The sequence below is a fragment of the Zosterops lateralis genome (genome assembly GCF_965231275.1).
Source record: "Zosterops lateralis genome assembly, chromosome: 2".
NCBI classification, from domain to species: domain Eukaryota; kingdom Metazoa; phylum Chordata; class Aves; order Passeriformes; family Zosteropidae; genus Zosterops; species Zosterops lateralis.
This window is the reverse complement of record NC_139763.1, coordinates 22,757,827-22,778,503: the sequence shown is the minus strand read 5'-3', so window position 1 is coordinate 22,778,503 and position 20,677 is coordinate 22,757,827. Positions and strand designations below refer to the sequence as shown.

The 20,677-nt window shown below is 35.9% G+C and overlaps 1 protein-coding gene across 2 annotated transcripts in view; it reads right to left on the bottom strand.

Moving 5' to 3' along the window:
• Positions 1-20,677, bottom strand: part of NLGN4X (neuroligin 4 X-linked) — a 156,187-nt gene that overhangs the window by 102,507 nt on the left and 33,003 nt on the right. For both annotated transcript variants that reach the window (XM_083884948.1, XM_083884949.1), the window contains exon 3: positions 1,514-2,355. In XM_083884948.1, the coding sequence (XP_083741074.1) occupies positions 1,514-1,985 (472 nt within the window). In that variant the 5' untranslated portion in view covers positions 1,986-2,355. The remainder of the gene's footprint in view (positions 1-1,513; positions 2,356-20,677) is intronic.

Sequence of the window (20,677 nt, the reverse complement as noted above, 5' to 3'; positions counted from 1 at the left end):
ACCCAAAATGCTTTCCCAGGGCAAGCTTACCCCAGTGACTAATTAAAAGATGAAGGATAAAATACAAAACACAAGCAAAATGGAGGGAAAAAATTATGTTATTTTCCAAGGACTAAGAAGGAGTCCAATGAGACTGGAAGAGGGAAAGAACTGAGTTGTTAAGACCTGCTCCATTGTCTACACACACACACACACACACATGCGCACAGAGCCACCATAAACACAGTTTTCCTTTCACAGCACTTTTCCTTTAAGCAGCTTGGTTGTATTTACGTTTGCAAAGCTCCCAGTATTCCCAAACCTTAGCCCTTTATTTTTAGCTTTCAAGTTTTTGCCTCAGCTGATAAGAACAGGAAAAGAAGGTGGTACGTTTATTGCTGGCAGACAGCTTGGAAATTCTGAGTAAAGGAGCCAATCAAGGCAGAAGGATTATAATAATCAAAGTAGAAAATTTGCATATTTAGAGTATGGTTACTGAGAAATAACAATGCCTTAATTGTGTAAATCAAATCCCCAACAAAAGTGAAGGGATTTGCATATCTGGGAGAAATCTGTCATGTTTTACATCCACAACTGCATTCTAATTAGCAGAAAGCACTAGCTTTTATTAGAATATTAAATATAAGTACTAGTAGTATTTTTATTTCTTTGTGAAATAATAGATTTATCTGGTTTATCTAAACCTGATGAAAACAGGTTTTCTTGCCTGTAGGAAGCAATACTATTCAAAACCACCAAAAATACATTCATTACGAAATACAGCTACAATTTTTAAGGTTGAGATTATGTAAATGTTCAAAAAGTTCTGTATTACCAATTGTGTTCATCCTTTTTGTCTATAGAAAGTGGTTTAAAGTAGCCCTCTTAAGAAAGTATTGTACAAAAAAGATAGAAGTTTAAAGCCATCTGACCAAATCTGCATAATAAATCACCTTGACTTCATTTTAAATTTAGTGAATGAAGAAAAATAAGCTGGATTGAAAAGCTTCACAGATAAAAATAAAAAAAAAAAAAGCCCTTGCTGACTGAATTACTATAAAAATTTTCTATTCCCTATTAAAATCAAGTAAAGTTAACAGTAGGCTCAGAAATTTTAAAATAAAATAAAGAAAAAAAAATTAGGTAAATTCTCCTTTAAAAAATAGCATGTAACTCTATTTGTACCATTCATGCATGGAAAAATAACTATATTACTTCAGGTCAATGTTTATTTCCCCTTTCCTCTCTTGTGAATGATTCTTAGCAGTATTTTAGATGTAAACTGAAAGCTGGCTGACATACCCTGGCCACCACTTGCAACTAAACTGCAGGTTGGTGTTGCACTGAAACACAAGAGAGAATCCATGCAAGCATCTTCAATCTACAAAGTATTACTAATAATGTATGTTCAGAGGCATTATGCATTTCCACAGGTAAAACATGGATGAAACTCAGTAAGGTGCTTTGAAGACCTGGACAGTCCTCATGTGTAGAGCTGGTGAGCACACTGCAGTGCGGGTCTCAGGGTACTTACCATCCTCTGTGGGCACATAGATATTCAAATACAGACAGTCTTCATTTTGATCTTGAACATATGTCACCACAGTATCCAGATTGGCTGTAAACCAGACTGGCAGCATGTCGTTGAGCAGTGACCTCTCATCCAGGTACTGCGGGCAGACAGCAGCAAACTGTGTGGCGTTGCGGACACCTGTCCAGGACGACGGTGGCTCCGGGGGCTGAAATCGCCTTTCTCCAGTTGGAGGAGAAGCATAAGGAACACCCAAGTACTGCTCCACTGGACCAAGGATCTCATTAGGCAAAGGTGTTCTTAGACCACGTATTTTGCCATAATTCGTAGTAACAACTGGGTATTGTGCTTGGCCATCGATGAGAGTAAATCTTATAGCCAGTGCAGTTATCCACAGGAGGAAGTTAGAATTCAACATGACACACACTGGTGTGAAGATCAAAGGCAGCCATAGGAGTCCCATTGGTTTCGACATTATTTAAATCAACATCAGCAGGGCTCTTTTTTTCCACAGCCAGGAGAAATTAGTCAGTCAAGAAAAATGAAAACTAATAAAAAAGTAGTCAAAAGGAGATGAAGTGAGGGAAAAGGTATCTTTGTTCCGGCAACAAAAAAAACAAACGCTGATGTGTCGTAGGTGCCTCAGCTGACTGGCTGTAGACAAATCCCAATGTCAGAAGAAACAAGGGAGTGTTTGCCCCTAAGGCCCATCCCAGACTTTAGTGTTGAATTAATCCTGGCAACGCACAGCACTTCCCGACAAGTAGAGTGGTGAGAGAACCGCAGTTATTCCACTGCTCCAGTGAAATGGCTCCTTCCAGTGAAGTCCAGCCCACTCAGTCAGCCTGCGGCCAAGAGAAAACAAGCAATTCAAATCAACAGACAAATATACGTTGGCATAAACCTAAAATAAAAATAAATAAATAAATAAACCAAAAATTATATTCACACAGTACTTCCATGCTAAGGCCCACAAACGTTCTATGAACTTTAGACATCATGGTTAGCTGTGTGCTTCCAAAAAAAGGTAAGTTAAGAAAGCTAAATGTGAAGGCTTATATCAGAGGTTATACCACAAAACAAAAGTTTCTGCTTCTCTATATGCTTTCAAACCAAACCACAGCCCAAACACTTCTGATTTCAGGAAGAGTATCACATTTAAGTGCTAGCTTGAGGATATTTTCTGCCCTAAATAAACAGAATCTTCTTTTTAAGCCTATTTGCACTCCCACAGGAACCATTCATTACTTTTGTTTCCTGTATTGGATAATCTTTTTGCTATGAGATGACAACTATGGAGTATTTTTCACAGACATGACTTTTTTCTGTATGACAACCTAATTTACCTCTATCTAATTCAGAAATTTTAATGAATGCAATAAATAATTTGTTCAAATTAAGTGTGAGAACAGTCAAAACTAGATACAAATTTAGTGGTTTTCATATTTTTTTCCAATGTCTGACAAACAACAATGGAAAACTAAAAAAAAAAAAGCATGATACAATCTCTTAAGTTGGCTTTTGGCCTACATAGTGTTACAATTATGTAACATTACCTGCTTGCATTCTCCTACTTTTATTTTTAAATAGAAGGTAATTCATACAATAATTCTGTAAATTTTTAATGAAATACAAGTCACTCACATGTCTATGCTAACTATTACAAAGTGAACAAATAAACACACATCGATATTCTTCTACCTGCCCAAAGAATTTAAGGACTTCCTTTTTACCCATTATTCAACTCAAAAGCATAGACAGCAATTCCACAGGTAAAAAATTCCACAGGTAAAAAATTCCTTGTTATAGGAAACTGACACTGATCCCTTATATTTGGTAGAATGAACACATATTTACATATCAAAATTATGTATAAGTGGACTAGCAGGTCCTGTTTTCAGTCAGGACTCAGACATGGAAAATAATTTGAAAGGTATTTTATTCTTTCAACATTCCTGGAATTCTTCAATTACTTCATTTTAGCACGCTTACCACAAAACTGTTGAAACACCAGAACACCAGAGGCCAGAAAAATACCAGATACATATTACTTGTGATGGACCAACATTTCTACTGACATTTTCTCTAGGACTTGCAATTTGATCACTATTTCTGAAGAACAAATCATTAATAGCTCTAATTTTCATGTCCCCAAGAGCACCACCAGGGCCATCAGTCTCTGAGTTATGCAGCAGGAAGCCCTCTGCCCAAACCCACGCCCAACCCGGATCTTGGCCTCACTGGGCCCCTAAGTAGACCTTGGACCTGACTCCTCGTCCTGGCTGGCCTGATGATTATTGGGTGGTGGCAGAGTCCTGCCCGTGCTCTCAACCCATCCTCAATGGGAGGCCTTAGGAGTTCAGAGTCTTGCCCAGCCAGCTCTGAGTGCCTGCAGCTCTTGGGTCACCCTCCTTCATGGGCAGCCCCACTTCAGCTGCTCCCTGGCACTCAGAATGGTCCACCAGCTATGGGTCACTTGGAATCCCTTCTCAGTGTCACTTTTTCTTATGATTTTTGCTCCCATCTTTAAAAATGAAAATCAACAGCAAGTAATTGATTTTGAGTAGTATTCCTCTTGCTCTGTCCCATCCTGACTTTGGCATACTTTACCGATCATGCAGCACAAATCAGATTTTCCAGTTATATCCAACTGAGGATTTAATCTGTGCTTAGGGAGGAGCAACAGATATTATTTCCTTGACACTCACACTGCAGAACTTTGTAATGACACTCTAAGAAATGTGAACTACAGCACTAAAATTGACAAGATGGAAGGAAACACAGTGATCCAGATGATGAAAAATGGATAGAGATAAATTTTTCCAAGTAAACAGCAAGTGAAATAAAGAGGAAACAAAACAAGAAAAGAAAATGGTAATGACAAATAGACAAGAGCGAAGACATTAACAGCAGGGAGACAACCAAAAATGACAACATGAAGGAAATTCTCAGCTGATTCAGCAGATAATATACAATTGTAAAAAATGTGGTGTACTAAATAGCATGGCTTTCTTGGCCACCTGGGCACATGCTGGCTCATATCCACCCAGCTTTCTAACAGCACCCTCAAGTTCCCTTCAGCTGAGCAGCTGTCAAGACACTGTGCCCCAAGCCTGCAGCATTGCATGGGATTTTTGCAAGCCAGCTGCAGGACCTGACCCTTGGCCTTATCGATCCTCATGGAACTGGCCTCAGTCAATCCAACCCGTCAAGTTCCTTTTTCAGAGCTTTCTTATGCTCCGACGGAGCAGTACTTCAATCCAATTTACTATCATCTGTGAACTTACTGAGGATGCATGCAATCCCCTCATCCAAATCATCAACAGAGACATTAAATGTGCCCCAATACTGAGCCCTAGGGAACGCCACTGGTGACCAGCTGCCAACTGGATTTAACTCCATTCAACACCCCTCTCTGGGCCTGACTATCCTGCCAGTTTTTCATCTAGTGAAGACTGCACCCATCCAAGCCATGAATGTCCAGTTTCCCCAGGAGAATGCTGTGAGAGACAGTATCCAATGCTTTACTGAAGTGTGGATAAACGAAATCTACAGCCTTTCCCTCATCCACCAGCTAGGTTACTTCATGACAGAAAGAGATCAAGTTTGTCAAACAGGATCCTTTCATAAACTCATTTATGAGTATCATCTGGGTCTGATTCTCTAGCTGTCCTGCACATAGCGTGTGATGGCACTCAGGAGGATCTGCTCTATGACCTTCCCCAGGACTGAGGACAGGCTGACAAGCCTGTAGCTCCCCGAGTCATCCTTCTGACACTTCTGTGGATGGACATTTGCTAATTTTCCATCAACCTGACCTTCTCCAGTTAACCAGGACTGCTGGCAAATGGTTTCAAGTAGCTTGATAAGCTCTTTCACCAGCTTCCTCAGGTGCATCCCATCTGAGCCCATAGACTTGTGTGTGTCTAATTTGCTATAGGTGAATAAGTAGCAGGTCACTAACCATTTCCTCCTGGATTAAGGGGGCTTCACTCAGCTCTCAATACTACCCCAGCTTCCAGGTGTGGGAGCTGTGCATCGTGAAGACAACAGGTTTTGGTATTATGCTGAGGCAAAGAACCCAGACTGAGGCAAGAAAAGCAAAAAATATCTTGTTTAGGGTGGGATTCCTGCCAAATTAGGCAGCAAATATTACACAATTCAGTTTATTGACATTACTAGAGGAATTACCATTTTCCTAAGGTTAGTTTCACAGGTGAAATGTGTACAAGCTCATACACAAAGATACACAAAATAATTTTCAGCAATAATATTGAGAGGTAAGGAAGAAGGCATGTTACTTATTAATTAGTGAACTTTGATGACTTTGCTATTATGTTAGATGCATCATTGAAAATGCTGGAAGATGTAAATAGAGAGTTGCAGATTTCAATTAGGGATTAATCTTAAATAGAAAACTGTAAGCATTCTAGAAAGATCTTTAGTTTGGTGTTACATTATACGTATACAGTCAGCTATTTAATATGCCTTTACATACTGAGTCTACAGAAAGACGTAGTTGTCATGCCTTTGTTTATTATCACTTATGTTGTACTTCTTATATTTTTTTTTTACTGCTTCAAATGTTAGAAAAATGCATACAAACTTGCTTGCAAAAAGTTCCTAGTTGAAAGTATCGCTCACTCAAACAATTGAAAACAATCAATCCAAGGCAGAATATACAGTTTAAAATTGCAACTTCTGGCAGTACACCACACAAAGAAGGAAGATCTGAAGGAAGATCAAGGAAGATCTGAAATCACATACATTCATACATGATTTTGCTATTGGTAGAGGAGTGTAACTGGAGGATAATGAGACATTGATGGCCTTTGAAGAAAATACAGATTGAAGTTAACATGGATGTGTGCCTGGAAGTACTACTTGTTCTGGTTTATAAATCTATGCCCCAAGACACTCTTAGAGATGCTTAAATAGTCTATGAATCAGGCCTTCAGGGTTAAACCGATCATTTCCAGGATCTGCAGTTACCACTTTTTCAACCTGAGGAGAAGATTCCCAGTAGCTCTACACTTATTCTGTAGCTGCTAGGGAAATAGAAGACATGGCTTAGAAGTCCTTTTGCTCCAGTGTAGAATAGAAAAATAAAGTGATTTCAAGTTTGTTTGTTTGGTTTTTTTCTATCATCCTCTTGTCCAGGTCATGAACAGTTATAAGAAAACTAAACAGAAATATAAATTATATGAATACAGGAAAGTGAAGATTCTGCAGATATCCTAGGATTTCTCAGGCTTTATCTAAAACAACTAGTCCAGAACAGTACACCTCAGCTTTAAGTCACTGACCACTTTTATTCTCTGGCCCTCCCTTCTCTCATATTCCCAAGGGGTTTATTGGGCAACTACGTAGGTCAGACCTCAACAGAGAGTCAGGGTTAAAGACTCACATCCCTTTCATTAGATATACACTCTGAAAGCACACAGTCAGCTTGATTAGCTGAAATGTAAGAGCAACCAGCTAGTCAGTATAAAAAAATTTACAAATTATGTATTCAATACAATTTCAGATTCTCCCCATATTGACATTTTGCTAAGTATTTAATGCATTTCACAGAATGTGGGGGTTTAAAAAATACTTTATTTACCAAGAACATGAACTGTGTTTTTTCTTCTTTCCATTTCTTTTGTCCTCTTGAAATAAGTAATTTTGAAAATTATTGAGTCAAGTGGATATATATGGCTTACTTTTTGGGTTTTCTTTGTTGTTTTGGCTTGTGTCTGTGTCTGTCTTTGGTTGATTCTTTTTAAACAAAAGCAATTTAAAAATGTCATATTAAAACATATATAAATCTCTTTATTAAATTAATGTTGTTGTCTGATGCTATAAATAAGAAGAAAGGCATAGAATTTTTTTTTTTTAAACCTACAGTATTAATTTTAGCAAGATGTCCATATAATTTGAAATAATTGCAGAAAACTAATCATGCAGTTGTCTTCTATAAAAGCTCTTCTCAAAGCAGGTTGAAATACACCTCTACCTCATAATGAGCACTACACCCTCTTAATAGTCACTGTATTTAAATGTTCATTCGATCACAAAAAAGCAGTTTTTCCAAATATCAGTGAATGTATACTGGGTTTGTCTACTGTCTTTCAAATAAAACAACAACAACAACAAACCACCCAAAAAATCCCAAAAGTTATGACTTCTTTAGGGTTTTTTTTCTGAGCTTCTAGAACTTTATACACTGAAATGAGCTAAGCTTCATTTTTGTAAAGCTATTCAGAAATATCAGACAAAACAATACTGAACAGCACAGAGGAACACCAATCATAAACTAATGTGCACCTTCTAGACTGGATTACTTAGAAAATTGATAGGAAGTTTATTTACCAAAACTGGCCAATCATAAGATATTTTTGAATCTCAAAACTGCAACTACAGCAATGTCTGGCTTCAAACTAACATGTAGCTAAGCTTTATAAGAAATTCTTTTTCCTACAGCATGTATATGTTTATTTTGTTGTATTTATGTAAACATTTTCCCAACTCAAATAAATTATTTATCATTAAATTATTTTTAAAAATACAAACAAAGCACCCTCAAAGCAAAATAAAACCCCCCAAAACCTAGACTTCTAATAATACTAACTGTAGAGGACCAGAATCTAACCAGATGTAAGTTTTGTCTCAAGCATTCTGAGCATTGCTACAGGAAAGTGATCAGAGGAGGGGTGGGGCAGTGCTGTTCTGAGCCAATTGTCTGCTCTGTCTTGAGGGACTGTGCTCAGTCCCTTTTATCCCAACTCACTTTCTTGGGGAAGGGCTGGCTGTGAAGGGGTGAAAAAACATGCAAAAAACCTAATTTACAAAAGAGGCATACAGATTGTGCCCCCTCTCACTTTCTCCTCTCTTTCTTCCTCTGTCCTTTAACTGATTACCTCAGCTCAGGACACAACTGTACAATAAAGCAGAAAAGTTCCCTGACACATGGTCTGGGTGCCTTTGTTCAGCCTGATGAGAAATTACAACAAACATTATGCCCTGTACTGTGGTCATGACACTAACTTAGCATTATAAGCTTCACTAGGGATGAGTATCTAAATAATGCCTCACAAAAACACAGAATTATTTAGGTGGGAATATTAACTTATTAATTCACAGTCAAAAATTTCCTCAAGTTTATAAATTTAAACTGAGAAGAATGTGATACAAATTTAAGAATTATGATGTACCCTTGCTTAAAGTGAAAATAGCAGAAAATGCCAGATATATATACATCACAATTCACCTTGAAGTTGGTCTTAGTTCACTGTCACTGAAGACAGTGTTTAATTTTTTTTTTTTTTAATGGAAATAAAGCCTGAAAAACAATACAAATTATATACAAACATTGAGTTAAATAGGCTTGGGGGTTTTTTTAAAGAACATGCTGCATTTACCCTTCTATTAATTTCTCCAAGTGAGAGAAATAGGCTCAGATAGGCTTGGACAGTGTCAGTAAATCCCTCAGGTTAGAAACTACAATCACCATTTACTTTTCAGAAAATGGGCACACATTTCTTTCACACTGTTTTGCCTGGAGCTACCACTCTTATTCTGAATTTCTAAATCTCATACCCTATCAAAAAGAACAATGGGATTGTAAGAAAAAGCTGTGTGGTCCCTACAATGTTTTTGAAAACTGAAATTCTCTCAATAACAAAAATTATTTGAAAAGCAAGCAGAGGGAAAGAAAACACATGATCATCACTCCTTTCCAAGAAAAAACAAAGACATTCACCTCAGCATTCTCAAAAAATCAGCTGTTTCCATCTACTTATAAGAAGTGGTTGATGAACAATCACAGATATGGTTTCCCTTATTTTTTCTGTATTTAAAATTATAAAAAAAATGTATGGCAGAAGGACCCAAGACTAACTGGGAATGCTCAGTTAAGATAGTTGCACTTATCTCACTGACTTTTGAACAGTAATTTCAACTGCTATTACACTTAAGTATAGAAGAATTTCAGTGCTTAGAGAATTTTCAGGATACTTGGTGCTTCTCAGGATGAATTGATGAAGATTGCAAGTAAACATGAGATTTCAATATTAGGAGGGAAAAAACATGGCATAAACTAGCCTGAAATAAGTAATAATCCCAAAATTACAGGTGTGTTCCATGAAGCTCAAATTGTGATCTGAATTTAAATGTCTCATGAATGAATTTACACCGTAGCTATTCAATTGGGGTCTAATTGCAGCTGCAAAGTCTTAAGAAAATACTACATTTCTAGTACATATGCTAGAGAAATGTACAAAAAATAGCATCAGTCTAGCACAACTGATGACATCATTTCCAGCTTTTGCTTCTGATATAACCTTGTAGAAGAAATGTAACACACTCTGGGCCTCTCTTTGTTTCTTTTATGCATCTCTCTTTGCTTAAATTCAGGTGTGTTACTACAAAAATAAAAAGATTATGATCTGAAATGAATGTTCAGCCCTGAGTTTCTTTAAGGCAAAAGCTCCTGTAGAGTAAAATCTCTTATGCTCAGAGCAAACCACTAATTTATAGATATGAAAAAAAAAATAATACATGCACACAAAGATCAGTATTTTATGCATTAGGCTTACAGAGTAGGTCTTCATAAGGCAAATAAACCTTCAAAAAAAAATCAAAGTTCACTACCCACTACCACTGCAAGACCTCAAAAAAAAGCATTTGTAACATGGAATAAGTCTTAACTCCTCTTCAGTAAGAAAGGTCAAATGACTGAAAAGAGAAATTCTGAAGGAAGTCTAACAGGTTTTGTCTAAATATTATACAAAGAAACTCACAGGTCTCAGTCCTCTCTTTCTTGTCTTCACCATTGAACTGAAGTGTGTGCCCTTGTCAAGGATGAAAGAAACTAAAACTCTTGTCTGAACCAACTAGAAACTGTCTAAGGGACTGATTGATATGCAATTTGATCTCTTGAGGCTATTTAATGATTAGAATTTGATATCTCCCTCTAGGCATTCTAGTCTCAGAAGAGGAGACATTAAAGAGTTACAATAACCAGAAACAGGGTGGGAAAAGCAATTTAAACCAGCTGGGCATGTGGACACACACAAATACATACACAACACACCCACCCACCATTAACATATGATACAGCTAAAAAAAAGTTGCTGCTTTATTATACAAATTCTTAAAGCTTAATTACACAGGAGATATAGGCAGGGCATTTTCATTGCATTACCTGGTTCAGTTACCAGGTGGTGATACCACCTTCATTCATATGATAATGTCACAATTACACATTCATTCTTGAAATGAGGAAGTTGAGTGGCTACCCTCATTAACCTGAAGAAATCTAAACCCACTACTCCCTCTTTCAAGTCACAAACATTTGCTTTCAAATAAGGCTGGGATAGCTATGAGGACTTTGAAGCATTCTCCCTGAACCAAAAGAGGTTCTTCACTCTGAGATTCTTACCTTTGGATATGGGAAAACTCTAACATCGGATTCCCATAAAGCACAAATTTTCTTGGACAGGTATTCTCACTTTCAAGCAAGCCTTATGCAGTTTTTAAGAGAATTATTTAATAAAATAAAAATTGTGACTGGAGATTATCTTAACTATGCTTTTACACCATCAAATTTTATCAAGTAAATCTCCCCCTTAGGTTTTCTTTGTTTGTTTGAAAGGGAACAACTTCACCAGCTTAAGAAGAGTGTCCTCCAGCTTCTCTTCCTGTATGGCTCTCCTCCTAACTTAGTAGGCTTGCACCTCACTAAATGCTGTCTCAAACTCCTTATATTTAACAGGTGAGAACGCATCTCAGCAAAGTAAGTCTCCACAAAATGTTGCAAGAAATGGGATCACCAGAATCACTCACTAGATCAATGTTGCTAGGTCAATGAAGCTGGTGAAGGGGCTGGAGCACAAGTCATTAGAAGAGTGGCTGAGGAACCTGGGGTAATTTTGCCTGGAGAAAAGGAAACTTAGGGGTGGCCCTAATTGCTCTCTACAAATACCTGAAAGGATGCTCTAGCAAGGTGGGGGGACAGTAAATAACAGCCAAATAACAAGCAATAGGACAAGTGGAAATTGCCTCAAGTTGGAGTGGGGGAGGTTTAGATTAAATATTAGGATTTTTTTTCACTGAATGGGTTGCTACGCACTGGAACAGGCCACCCACAGAAGTGATGGAATCACCATCCTTGGAGACATTTGAAAGGCGTATGGATGTGGCACTTAGGGACACAGTTTAGGGGTGGGTGTGGCAGTGTTGAATCTTAGAAGTCCTTTCCAACTAAAAATATTTATTATCCTATGAGTTTAAACAACATTAATGAAACTATTCCTGTGCTGCCTGCTGCCTTCCCATCTTCCTGGCAAACACAGTTTAAAACCTTGCCTAGAAGAGGCATATACCTTGTCTCTGGCATATACTCTTCTTATTGTCCTGTCTATGCTGAATTCAATAATGAAGAAAGAAATTCTTAACTTTCTGGCTGACATAAATACTGGGAGCTGTGAATTATAGTACATACTATTGACCCCCAAAAGCTAAGCATGGTATTATCATACAAAAGTCCCACTATGAATCCATATCTTAAGCTGTTTTCAGGCCAATACAGTAAGCACTGAAATTCAGGGTCTAAGCAGTAAACTTGATAGGGCTAGAGCATGGCCTCTGACACTGTCCTGTCTCAGTATTCATACCTCCCAGCCAATGCACAGACACAAACACGGAGTAGGATAGGACAGAGGTATTCCTCAACAGACAGGTCTTTTTTATTTATTTTTAGATAGAAAGATTTTCACTATAGAGATGCAAGCTCTGCTATGTTGTGTGGCCTCGGGGCAGTGAACAGGACCTGGATCATTTTATTGACTAAGATATAACCTCATGGACAATATCTTTCCTCACCACTAATGAACATGCCAAAAAAGTAGGAAAGCTAAGCTTGGAAAATATATCAAATCTTTGGCAGGTAGTTTTCTATTCAGTTAAAAAGGTCTTCCATTTCAAATCCCACACTTCCAAATGATAAAAATCAAACCATTTTTAATGGTCTTTTAACAATTCCAAGAGAAAACCTAGAATAATATGTGATGTTTTTCTCTTAGGTAAAAAAAACCTCACAATTATCTGCATGACAATCCCTACCATTTTACTACATACAAAATTTCAAAGCCATCTCACATGTAGTTAATTATAGTTTCTTGCATCAAAGGGTTTTCAGAAATTTAATGCAATATATCATTTTTGCTTTGTAATGTGTAGAGTTGTATCTTAGTAGGAAATGGAAACCAACAAAAAAACCTAGAAGCTACTGTTTCTCCTCCTGTTCATCCTTCCACTTCAATTATTGGAATGTTTCCATCCTTGTCTAGCACAATGAATATGTACCTCGGAAACAAATACTAAAGCTTATGTTCATTACCCAAACTGTATATGAAAAAGTCAGATGTTCTGCCTATACCAGACGCATACACTTCAGGCAGCAGTTCTTCCTACTGTAATGTAGGTATTTGATATTAAATATTAGTTGAAGTCAACAGCTATGAAAGCAACCTGAAGATTATGTTGAAAAAGCTCAAGTGATTAGCCTTGATTAGACAGCTAACTGTCCTAACCTGTGGCAAGATGATTCTTTCTTTTACTTCTTACCAATATACACAGAATTAGCTTTATAACCTCAGAGTTAAGAACCTTGTAACTTTCCTGTTTGTTTCATACCTTAACAAAGTCCTCATGACTAAAACCAAAGCTTATTATGCTATGAATTTCTTAAAGGCCTTTGTCTATTCTATCATTAATTGTGCTGAAAATTTATCCAAAATGATGCAGCATCCATTGGCAAGAAATTCAGTATACAAATTAAGACTAAAATTCACATATTTTCTCACCTACCATTCAATTAATTTTATTTCCTCAGACTGTTTTTATTATTGTTGCAATTAATATTTTTATTCCCATAACCATCTTCAAGTTTTTTTAAAAACTGTTGCAATGAATCTTCCCTGGTGTAAAACCGTATCTCAGAGAACGTTTATCTGTTTTTGCCATATTCACCTGATACTAGCCTTTACCAACATACAACTGACAGGCTTGTGGAAAACAAGTATTATGTTAGAAATATTTGGGTTATTAATTTTTAAAAAAACGTGTTTCCCATGATTTTTGGTTGCGATGAGTATCATTTATGAATGACTTTCTTAAAAGACCCATAAAATATTATTATTATTATTATCATCATCATATTTAGCACACTACTTTCTTTCAAAAGACTGCAAAATTACATGCGCATTTTAAAACATGAGGAGAAATATTTTTTAACAATATGATTCCATGACAAAACATTATGCCTTGGTACCTTTTCAAGACCCATCTTACTCTTGTTCTTCCCTGCTTGAAAATGTCTTCTTACAAAAGTACCTTGTATACTTTCCAATTTTTGTACATAGCCTTCTCAGTTCTTTTCTAATTCTCAAATCTTTCTCATAGAGTGCACCATGATAGCATGTTCTTTTCTCCAAATCATAATTCTTTCCTGTGACTCTTTTCTTCTCCCAGGTCATCTGTTTTTAGCTTCCTTTTGTATACAGGAAAAATAATATGCCCATCAAATCAATCAATGTAAAATTGATTTTAATGTGCAGAAGGAATTCATTTCATTTGTTTTGTAAAGGGTTTCTGGTTTTCTTTACTTATTTGGTTTTGAGTAAGGTTTTTTTCTCTTTTTTCCTTTTTTCCTTGATCATTTCCATATGGGATGATATTGCAGTAAAAAAACAAAACACAGAAGACAATTTGCAGCTGCCAGGTTGACTAGGAAGAACTGATCTATTTTTTCCTGCCCTCGGTCAACTGATTTAGGTCAGGATTGAGAAAAAATATACCTTGTCACATGGCAGGAGTTACAGCTTCCTGTGTACTTCTATTATATCATCTTAAGAAATCTCACTAATAAAACGTAATACCAACCAAAAATATCTACCACAAACTAATGCAGTCAATTAATAGAACAGATGGAGGTCAGGGCAGACAATTAAATCCCTTTGACAGAGGAGAAGATTATTCTACCTCATATTGGAGATATGTCAGTAATTCCTGTGTGATCTGACTTACACTTTATTCTTCAAAATAATTCCTTCCATAATGCCTTCTTTGGCATGAGAGAAAAAGATCTATCATCTAAAGATCTTGCTTCCAGCTGCATATAATTTTTTTAAAATGGTGGGAAAGTGCATATGTTTTTTTCAGCAGTATTCTTATTGATTCTCAGAACAAGCAAATCAAATCTCCTTTTTGCCTTTATTTAGATAGCTGCTGCTCCTTGAAGTCCAACTTTCAAAAGGATGATACAGCTATCACCTTGGCAAGGTGCTAACCACCTTTTTTGAATTTAATATTGTCTTCTATAGGTATCGAAGATAACCATCCAGGAGTCCTGATTCATTATTTCTCTGGCCCAGAATTTCAGCACATTTGCAACAATTACCTTTCCTAAAGTCTTGCACCAAGATGGGCGTATTTCTGGACATTGGAGCTACACTGCCAATAATGCAAACTGCTGACGGTTGTTGTCATAATCTGACAATGCTGATTACTCATTTCATGTTTCAAACAAAAAAGAAACTGAGCCCTTTTTTTTCTGATTTTGATGATTTCCAGTATATAACTTTCAAATGATAAACCATAAACAGCTATAGGGAAAAATTCTTCAGCTAAGGAATAAATTAAGTTTCTCATGAGACATTTTTTCACAGAAAAAAACCCTCTGTACCAAATGAGTTCCAATATGTTTTTTTAAAAAAGTCAACACATATTTTGATAACTCTTTAACTCATTTTTTTAAAGTTATCCTCATAGCATACTGTGGTAAAATTTAAATTTCAAAAAGCTCAGAGAAAATTGCACTAATATTATACCAATATTTAAAAGCACTGAAAATCCATATTCCAAAAGACAATGAAACTGCCAAGACCTGTTAGTGTAATTGCTGTGATTGCTATGTCCCAGCTTCAATTTTCATTGGTGAAATTCTAATACATCCATTTCCTTTGTCAAGCTCATCTATTGAAACTCCTGATTTGTTAATTAATAAACTCAGATTGCCTAATTACTGCACCATCCTAAAAGCTTTGCTTTTCAGATACATATGCTTTAATGAATTCTGATCTCAAATTAATTTACATTTGATGCTGAATATATCAGATCTGAATTTCTTGAACCCTAATGTAGCTTCTTACCTCACTGCTTATACATTTTAATTTTGATGGCTTCTAACAAAAACAGATTATAGTTCTGCTATTGTTTGAACTTTGTACTGTAGCTTCACACCATGCCACTCAATGAGTTGTATTTCACTAATACTTTGTAAATAAAACTAAATAAACACTATTTCAGTAGTCTTTAATGTATTTATTTCTGTTTCATTTGGTCAAGTAAAGTATATTTCTTTTAACTTTCTTCCTTTAAACAGAACGGTATTAACAATAGAAACGCTGTCTCTAATTATTCATCACCTAATTTTTCAAGTGACTCAGCATCATTACTTAAACTGGTAACAGAACTGTTTTGGGTTTTTTCCATCCTTTTTAATGCTTCCATATAATGAAAATGAAAGAGTCATACTGTTATTTTAAATCCATGGAAAGAAAAATTTAATTGCTTTTAAATGAAGATCACAGGTTCATAGATTGGCTGAAATTGGAAGGGACCTCTGGAGTTCACCTGGTCCAATCCCTCTGCTAGAGGAAGGATACCTGCAGCTGGTTTTGGTGACATTGTTTAAGTAAGAATAGACTGCATCTCATTATTCACAGCTAGTTTTCAAGGATTTGCATCTCATCTTTATGAATCAAATTCATGACATATGTCTACCAGTAGCAGCAGTCACAAGGGTACGATATAGCGTAGGAAATATCACCTACGTACCTCTAAAGCCAAGAAAAAAGCCTCAAATTATAGAAGCAACAAAATATTTCAGTATAATTAACTTCATTGACTGCAAACTACATTAGAATTAAATGTATGATTTAGTTCCAGATAAAAGAGCTTTGTTTCAATCATGGAGAGACAAACTACAATTTTAATAGATATTTAGTTGCAGGTTATTGACTTCCTACACAAAGAAAAAATGCAGCTTTTTAAGATTATAACCAGGCACCAAATTTTTTCAGTTATTTCCTGAAGTCATATTGAAACATAAAAATTCAGGCTGTTTTTTCTAACATTTTGTGAATAGTTGTGTAAGCTTTAAATCCATGTTCATGCTGTGAGCGCAGAAAGGCAAATTTCCATTGCTATTAATACAGCTGCATCCAGGTGAAAAAGAGAATAGTACTACTTCATACATCTAAATAAGAACTAGAGCCCTAATGAAAGCTGTAATAAAAACAGAATCTGTTTTTACTTAACCTGAGTAGTTTCACCTAAACTCAGATATTCTGAGGGTTTTTTAAGTTGTGGATAACAATATTACCATATTTTTGTCGTGTTCCCTTTCTCTGACTTTTTTCTTGGAAAAGAAAAATGGAATGCAAAACAGTATATGAAAGGAAATGTGTAGAGGGTGTTGATAATAAACCTGATAGAAAGAGTGGTTTAGATACTTTCAGCTTCCATACTTAAGATCCAATAGAAAATACTATGTGTGTGTGTATGTGTATATATATATATGTATATATTTTGAATAACATCAATAGAAAAAAAAAAGTTCTAAAACTATTCTGTACAATACCAGCTAACTGTGTCTAAATCGGCATGCAATTAAAGCTAAATGTATTTTATATTCATATATACAAACAAACATATTTACCTTCAGAATCAAATAGTGATTTTCAATTCTAAGTAATTTCTACAAGCAGTTTGGCTTCCTGCTGGCAAAAACATTTTTTTCCCTTCAAAAAAGAAGTATGCCATCATCTTCCCTAGTCACTCAACAGATGTATCAATTTGTTTTCAGGGCAGTGATTAGCATAATTGTGGTGGATTACTCGCATTTAGCACAGAATGGAAATAATTCAGTATTTTAGCAGATATGACATAGAATATATGGGATATCCAGGCCCTCTGGAATGGTGTTGAAAGTTTTTTTTTCCTAAACCTGTACTAAAAGCCTATTTTTAAAAACCCAAATCTGTCTGAAAGAACCAAAAACCTTAATCCTTCTGATGTGCTGCTTGATAAAAAACCCTCTTACTATAGCTGGGGCACACAACCATGAAATCATGTGGAAATAGCTACGCTGAGGGTATTACTCAGAAGGGTTTCAGTGTGATAAAATTTCTTTTAAAATCAGAAAAAAAAATCAGAATGTGATTCCATTTATTACTGTTTTTCTACTTTATCTCCAAATTCCAGTTCCAATGCTGAGGTGCATATAGTGCTACTTTTAGTTCTATATGAGTGTTAAAATCGATCTGTATATATATACTCAGTCATTTACCTTAATACTCTTGCATGTTTTATAAACATGCATAGACAATCACTGTATGATATTATACAGAAATATCATAAAATTATAAAATGGTTTTGGTTGCAAGGGACCTTTAAGACTATCTAGTTCCTCTAGTTCTAGGTTGGAACTAGATAGCCTTAGAAGTCCTTTGCAATGAGGACCTTTAAGAGTAGGAATGCCACACACGAGATCAGGTTGCTCAAAACCACCCAACCCACCTTGAGTACTTCTGCAGATGAGGCATTCACAACTTCTCTAGGCAACCTATTTCTGTGTCTCCCCATCCTCCAAATAAAGAACTTCTTCCTTAAAGCGCCTCTAAATCTATGCTCTTTTAGTTTAAAGCCATTCCCCTTTGCTCTCAGTCAATACAGCCCTGATAAAAAGTCTCTCTCCACATTTCATATCACCCTTTTTTTTATAAATTGAAAAGTTGCAGTAAAGTCTCATTATAACCTTCACTAGCCTGAACAACTACAATTGTCTCAGTCTGTTTTCACAGGCAAGGTGGTCCAGTCCCCTGATCACCTTTGTGGCCATCCTTTGGACTCACTCTAACATGTTCATCTCTTTTTTGTGCTGAGGACTTCAGAGCTGGATGCAGCATTGCAAGGTGCAGTTTCACCAGAGTAGAATAAAGGGGCAGAATCACCTCCATCAACCTGTTGGCCACTTTTTTGATGCAGCCCAGGAAACAGTTGGATTTCTGGGCTGAAAGCACACATTGCTCACTCATTAACAATTTCCCATTCACCAGAACCTCTAAGTCCTTCTTTGCAAGGCTACTTTCAATCCATTCACCATCCAGCCCCTAATGGTAATGGATATTGCCATGACACAGGTACAGAACATTATAGTGGTCTTGCTGAACTTCATTAAGTTTTCATGGACCCATTCCTCTAGCCTGTTGAGGTAGCTCTGGATGGCATTTCTTTCCTCAAGTGAATCAGTTGCACCACTCAACCACAGACTTGTTGTGGGTGCATTTAATCCCATTGTCTATGTTACTGATGTACTGATATTTAATAGCATTGTCTCAGTATGAAACTTTGAGAGACATCATTCATTACTGGTTTCCACCAGTAATCAGTGTAGCCCTTGGTTTCAAAACCTAGATTACAACCTATATAAAAAGCATTGTGTGATATCATCATCTCCTGTTATAGAAGATGGAGTTTATGATCCCAGAAATCATCTTCTGTCAGTCTAAAAGAAACTTCAGGGTACGGAGCTCAAATTAAGTCATGGAGATACTAGGAGAACACAAGATTTTGCTGTTACACAGAGCTATTCCTTTCGTATGAAAATTGAGGGAGATAACTGCTGAACAACAGGTACAGGGATATTTATTAACAGATACAGATGGTCTTCCTTTCCCATCAACTACTGAGCTGTCCAAAACAACCAAACTGTGGTCTTGTGGTCAAAAATGAAGATGCAGTGTGTTTTGAACCTTGACGGGAAGAGGACAACTGCTTGCCTGTAATTCATTTACACTGGAATCTTGTTCTCCAAAGCTTTACTGTTCTTAGGAAAACAAACAACAACACTGAGCTATTATGAACCTCTCTTAAGAGTTTAGAGTTCCCTGTAGAAACAGATATAATAGATATAACATCATTACCTGTGGTTCAATACAGTAGATTTAAATTATATTAGTCGTAGTGATAAAACATTTTCAAGTTTAAACACTGAGATAGTAAAATTTGCACTCCAGTTCTTTGAATTGAACATGACTGAACTTCAAATGAGCTGTCTGTGCAAAACAATGTGATTATTTTTTATTTCACATTCACTTATTGCTCATGATGTTATGATTCAGTGAAGTCCTATTACCCATGAAGTCTGTATAATGTTGAAATTACACTACTTTAACCATTCTCTGTTATTGTTATACAATACTTTGTGTAGTGTTATGTTCAAATTAATTTTCTACAAAATCAATTATATTTCTGGAAGCATTACTTAGATAAGAAGAGAGTGTATGAGTCTTAAAGATTTAAGACAATCATGACTCATAGTTTTATAAAACCGTTTAACTATCTTCCCAAAGCTTTTAATAAAGCTAATGAACTTAGGTAGAAGTTTTAAAATTACCTAATTACATTGCCACCTGAAAGTAAATTTAATGACGTGGAAAATTTTGGTGTTTCCCATTTTATGTTTCAGTAATAGCTAAAAAATGCTTCATATTTCCATTTGTCTCTTGGGTTCTTAAGAAATTCATATATTGGTGGAGATCATTAGCATTTACCTTCTTTTAGATACTTTAGGTTGGTCATACTGAAATACATAACTAAATATTGGATTTAAAAATTATGGATACATTATTTCAAATTCAAATGGAAGCAAGGAATTATTTATATTCATTAGAGAATCTGAATATTTTGATTCCACTATTCACAGTATACCTCTACCTTTAATGGAAAACACACCCTAGTATCATGGATTGATATTGATATGGAGTGATGTAATGGATTTGTTAAGATTAGCTTTACCAGTAACATCTCACAGCAAAGCAGATGATGCAACTTATTTTTTCTAGATCAACTGAGAAACAGTTAAGTACACTGGATTTACGATTTCAGAATACTCTCCCTAAAAACAAATTTGTAGATGCATAGAGAGATGTGGAACATCCTACAACAAAATCTAAACAAACTCTCATTAAAGTCTGGTTAAATTTCCAAACAATAGGTGTTAAATTCATTTTACAGTTCCAAAATTTATTGAAGAAGACACAGTTTCTTATTTGGAAA